Here is a 5,609-nt window from a genome sequence, read left to right on the forward strand (position 1 = left end):
TTGCATGGGACCATCTTGTTACATAAGTGGCCTTTAAGGGCCTGTTCCTGTGAGGTGCCAAGCAATGGAAGTCACAAATACTCAATACTTCACAAGAACAGGCTCCAGTCAGTGTGGTTTTTTTTTCACTGTGTGGTCATGAGGAGACATCCCCTTTGTTCAGATATGAGCAAGCTGCAAGGACAACATCTGCAATCTATACGGCCTGGTTCTCCTCTCACCTTCATATTGTTCTGTTCCTTGAGAGCAGCATTCCACCCACTACCAGCATGAGAAATAGACACTCAGATCTTCCCACACCTCCTTTCAGAATGAAACTTAACCTTGTTTCTTTTTAACGGGTGTTGTTTGTCGTGAAGACAGGCCCAGAAATGTGAAACAAAGGAAAGGAAACAGTTTGTTACAAATGATGAATCAAACGGTGGGTTAGTTCCAAAAAAGGCAAGTACTTAAAATGTTGTAAAAGTACCTGACACGTTGTGTGTCCTAACAATGCCCTGTGTCGTGGTACCCAGAAACCTCGGGGATAAGCACGTTAGATCAATGTAAATCTACCTAAAGCTTATGCTTCAGGGTTTCAGCAGGCCAGCGTCCAGGATAAGTAAGGGATTCCCCCACTCCCCGGCCCCATGTATTCTGAGAGGGTTTTTTAAATCTCCTTTCTCTGAAGCATCAGGGATGACCACGGCTGGAGATGGTGGAGGGGGACAGAGGGAGGTTAGGCCAGGGCACTGTGGTGGTGCTGAGCATTCTTTCTCTCTCACTCAGGCTGGCTGCTTGTTGCTCACATGCTCAGAGTGTAACTGATCCCCATATGTGGGCTTGGGAAGGAATTTCCCCACAGGTCAGATTGGCAGTCACCTTGGGTTTTTTTTTCCGGTTGTTTGGGGTTTTCCCCCTTCTTCTGCAGCGTATGGGTCACTTATCAGGATGATCTGAGTATATCTCAATGATTTCCCTGCCACGGCAGGGGCTTTAGACACTGGTGGACCATGATCCCTTCTATTCTCTGGGTGGTGCCGGTGGCCTGTGATTTACACGAGGTCAGACTAGAGTAGGCCCTTCTGGCCTTAAACACTATATGATTCTATGACACTTTAGCTAGCTAGCTAGTCCACACAATACGGTAACAGTACAGGCTGAAGCAGTGTGTCCGTGTCTTAGAGGAAGTGGTAGTGTTAGAGGAGTACAAGTACCACCTGATGGGAGTTAACTTTTTTTATTATTAAATGCAAAGCAAATGCTGCATCTCTATTAATGAGTGCATGACATATGGTGCAGTAGCCTTGTTTCCTTGGTATTCATCTCCAGTATGTACCTGGCTTTCTCCTTTTGTCTACCAAAAAGTACTGGACAAGTCTAATGTCTAAAACCCAGAATGTATTGGTGTTGAATTCTCTGGTTGCAATCCGTGGCTGCGCTGAGCTACCCTGTGCCTCTGGTCCAACACGAAGCTGTCCTAAACCCGGCTTAAATGGCCTCAGCAGGGATCACCCTAGTAGAAAGAAACCCTTCAGTAGCAGAGAGTTGATGTAGTGGCTCCTCTGCTACACCTCTCTGTGGCTGGACTGGGGTGGTTGGGGGACAGGGAAGATGGCTATGGCTTCCGGGGGCCCTGACAATTGCCATCTGCTATAACAGTTCCTGGGATCACTGGCAGCTGGCATAATTTAGAGCAGCCCCCACAGCACTGTAAATTATCCCAGGGGAGTGACCCAAGATATGGGGAAAAGAAACATGGCTGAAAGCTATCTTTGTCCCCACTCCTACACTCCAGGTTACACTGGGAGCAGACCTGCTGAGAGAAATTTGGGGCCTTGGCATATCATGTTTTCTGGGATCTCAACCTCTCCCATTTCATCCCAGTTAGACATTTTGGGGGTGACCTGTGATTGGGGTCCTGGTACAGTTGTCCCCCCTTTCTCAGCCTCTCATCAGCCCTGACTGTGGCAGCCAAGGATCAGGGTCTTTGGCTCTCATAATTACAAACCCTTGTGCTGAGTGAAGAAGCCATCAGTTGACTGAGAGGAAAACCACTGATGAACCATTTCTTCTTAATAATCTTGTCTGAATTGAGGTTTTACCCTTTTTAAAAAAAAAGGCTTCAAGCATATTTTTGAAATTGGTGTGCTGGAGGTTTGCTGTTAGATGTTAGGTGGAAGAACAATAATGAGTAGTTTATACGGAGCCAAAGTGACTTCACTGGAGTTACACCAGTAATTAATTTGGCTTATTATTGTCCATTTCTGACCTAATCATCCCTCTTCTCCCTAGAAAATGCAGTAGAAAGGCTCAAGGCAGCAGAGCAATTTCTAGTTTTTGAATCACACAATCAGGAAACAATACCAGCATGGTATTTAATTCATTAAGTTCCTCATCTTGCTCTTAAAAGAGACTGGTGCAGACTGCAAGGAGATTCTGGCATGAACGGTTGTTCTAATGCATGTCCCCCACAACTGTGTTGCCAACTGTCACAGTTTTATCATGAGTCTCACAATATTCATGGTTTGTTTGTTTTTTAAAGCCCCAGCTCCTGGAGTCAGGTATTTAGAGAATCCCAGCTTTCTTTTTTTTAAAAAAAGTTTCTAACCCTTATGATTACAGAGAAAAGATTGAAAATCCGATCCCTAAGGAAGAAAACAAAACCCAACCGCAGCAACAACCAGGAGGCCAATAAAAAGAACCCCAAATGTCTTCTTATTCAATTTCACCTGATTTGTAAGACAATCTCATGATGCCAGAGGGCTTGGCCCATGAGTTTGTCATGCCTGGGGTTGGCCATACTGCCACAATGAATGTACCCATACAGCCTTTCCCCACTTCTGTGAAGAGTTTGAGCAAAGTGCAGAACACTCTATAAAAGAGGAGTTCAAGTCTAAGATGAAATGGGAAAGTTAACAGTACTATGTACAGGACAAGTGAGATTTCAGAGGGCCAGGTTTCTAGTCCTGGAGCGTGGGCACCAGTACCCAGAACCAAAGTAAACCAAACTTGGAGCAGGAGCTAGACAAAGCTTGGAAGGAGTTTGCCCAAGATGTAAAGGAAGTACCCCGAGAGACAGTTCCCAGCGGTACCTTGGCTTTGTGGGCCTCTTAAGCCTTACCTTGGACAGACATTCCTCTGGTTCCCACCTGGCTGGAGCCCCTTGCCCTCCTCACTTGTCCTTCAGCGCTGCCATGCCCAGGCACTCCGAGCCGTAGTCATACTGGTTGCTGGAGGACGTGGCCCTTCCCCAGGAGCACTGCAGGTTGGAGCTCCGCTTGCGGAAGGAGGAGGTGAAGCGGTAGAAGCTGCGGTGCCTGTTGCGCAGGTACTCCCGGTAGTTCTTGGTGAGCAGGGTGTAGAGGAAGGGGTTGATGCAGCTGTTGCTGTAGGTCAGGCAGGTCACCAGGTAGTTAATGCACTTTTGGGTCTGCGAAGTCAGCTGCAGGGAGCTGTGGTAGAGGCGCACCAGCTGCCAGACCCAGAAGGGCAGGAAGCAAGCCCAGAAGACCAGCACGATGCTGAAGACCATGATCAGCACCTTCTGCCTGGGGGACCTCTTGCCCTCCTTGTGGGGCGGGTTCCTCTGGGACTCCAGGTAGGTCCTGGCCAGGCGCGTGTACAGGTAGCCGATGATCACCCCCGGGGCCATGATGCTGGTGCTGAACAGCACGGTCAGGTAGGTCCTGTAGGCGTCGGCGCTCCACGTCGGGGCGCACATCCGCTTCACCTTGCCCCCGGCCTGGCCCGCCTCGGTCAGCGTGACCATCAGCATCATGGGCAGGGTGAGCAGCAGGGAGACGGACCACACGGCCCCGGCCGTGGCTTTGCGGTAGCCCCGGGAGCGCTTGAGGCTGTCCAGGGGCCGGGTGACGGCCAGGTAGCGCTCGGCGCACATGAGGGTGAGGGTGAAGATGCTGGCGTGCATGGTGAGCAGGTCCAGGCTGAGCAGGACGCGGCAGCCCAGGTCCCCGAAGTACCAGTCCTGCGCCAGGTAGGTGCAGACGATGAAGGGGATGGTGGAGAGGTAGAGCAGGTCGGCCAGCGCCAGGCTGATGATGGAGCTGTACATGGGGGCGGCGCAGCGCGCGGACTGGCACATCACCGCCAGGGTGTACAGGTTCCCCGCCACCCCGGCCACGCACATGCAGGACAGCACCGTGCCGAAGGCGGAGGTGATGAGCAGCTCGCTGCCGCCGCCGCTGCCCGAGCCCGCCGCCCGGCCGGACGCGTTGCCTGCCCCGCCGGCGGTGAGGTTGGGCTCCATGGGGGCTCAGGGCAGGCGGCCTCCGGCTGCAGGGCGCCCGGCGGCGGGCATCGCCCGGGCTGCTGCGCCCTGCCTGGCGCGCTCCCCGGCTCAGGGGCTCAGCCGGGACAGGAGCTGCCCCCGAGCCCCTTCCAGCGCCCAGCGGGGCCCTTCCCCCGGTGCCCGCTGCAGCCCGGGGGCGAGTCCCAGCCGGCCAAGCCACTCGGCGAGGGGCAGGGCTCTGGCTCCGGCCCCCAGCCGCTGCCGGGGCTCCGCGCCTTGGGGACGGGCGGGCGGCGAGTGGCTCCGGGTTGCGAACGCTGCCGGGAGCAGTCGCGGCGGGGGGGCGGGGGGATGTGGCCATCGGACGCTCGGCTCGTGATGGGGGTGAGCTGGGTGCGTGTGTCTGGGCGTGCCCGGGTCACTCCGGGCATGAGCTGGCCCCGGGCTCCGCCAGAGCCGGGCAGCTGCTGCTTCATTCACACTTGTCCCAGGACCCACGGGGAGGGCCCCTCCCCAGCTGCAGCCCCGGGGCCGAGTGAAGGCGAAACTAGGGACCCACGGACGCGCCCCACCCATCCCGGCTCATCCCGGGGTCGGGGGGAGGCAGGAACGTTGCTGAGGGGCAGCGGGTCAGACCTCAGTGGTTTGGATCCCTGCAATGGGCAGAGCCCGGGGCACAGATCGCCGGCTGCATCCTCTTCTGGCCATGGGAATGTGACCACCAGGAGCCGAGTGACAAATCCTGGGCAATAATTAATAGAGTGTTTTACAAACCGGGCTCCTGTTCCTGCCCCTCTGTGGTGGGCAAAGGAGCGGCTGGAGTGGCCGGGTGAGCATGACCCCTCCTGGTGAGAAGCCATCTGAGGTTCTTAGGCCTGCCCCCTACGTAGGCTGTTGGGAGAGGGTTTCGGACAGGGCATGCCCTGCCAACTGGGAACTGAACATTAGAGCAGCCCCTCTGGAGGGGGAAAGGGGTGACAACATGGCAAGGGGTTTAGAAAACCTGATCTGTGAGGGCATGTGCAGTAGTCTTGAGGGGAGACCTAACAAGACTTCATATCATCAACAAAGGAGAGTTAGCTAGATTGAGATGTTAAGGAACTCTTCTTAGTTATAAGGACAGTTAAGCAGTGGAGCAACTCACCTGGCTGGTTGGCTCATTGGAGGTTGTTAAGAAGAGGTTGGAAAAACACCTGTCAGCGATGGTCTAAGGTTTCCTTGCCCCTGCCTCAGTGTGGGAGGCTGCACTAGAATAGATGACGCCTGGAAGTACCTTCCAGCCCTGTGATTCTGTAAGTTACGCTGGAGCTGGACCAGGTTGAGAATGAGATAGGCATAACCACCTCCCTGGCTGCTGCCCTGTCCTGCCCTGCCCTTC

The 5,609-nt window shown here is 54.3% G+C and overlaps 1 protein-coding gene across 1 annotated transcript; it reads right to left on the reverse strand.

Annotated features, from left to right (window-relative positions):
- Positions 1–3,133: 3,133 nt before the first annotated feature.
- Positions 3,134–4,249, reverse strand: LOC117887619 (urotensin-2 receptor-like). The gene has a single exon (XM_034790263.1). The coding sequence runs from the start codon at positions 4,247–4,249 to the stop codon at positions 3,155–3,157; it is 1,095 nt and encodes a 364-aa protein (XP_034646154.1). The 3' UTR covers positions 3,134–3,154.
- Between the last annotated feature and the right edge of the window lie 1,360 nt (positions 4,250–5,609).

Source organism: Trachemys scripta, chromosome 14, assembly GCF_013100865.1.
Source record: "Trachemys scripta elegans isolate TJP31775 chromosome 14, CAS_Tse_1.0, whole genome shotgun sequence".
Classification (NCBI taxonomy): Eukaryota; Metazoa; Chordata; order Testudines; family Emydidae; genus Trachemys; species Trachemys scripta.

What these genes read in the sequence shown, in the direction of transcription:
- LOC117887619 (XM_034790263.1), bottom strand. Translation starts at nt 4,249, where the DNA reads ATGGAGCCCAACCTCACCGCCGGCGGGGCAGGCAACGCGTCCGGCCGG.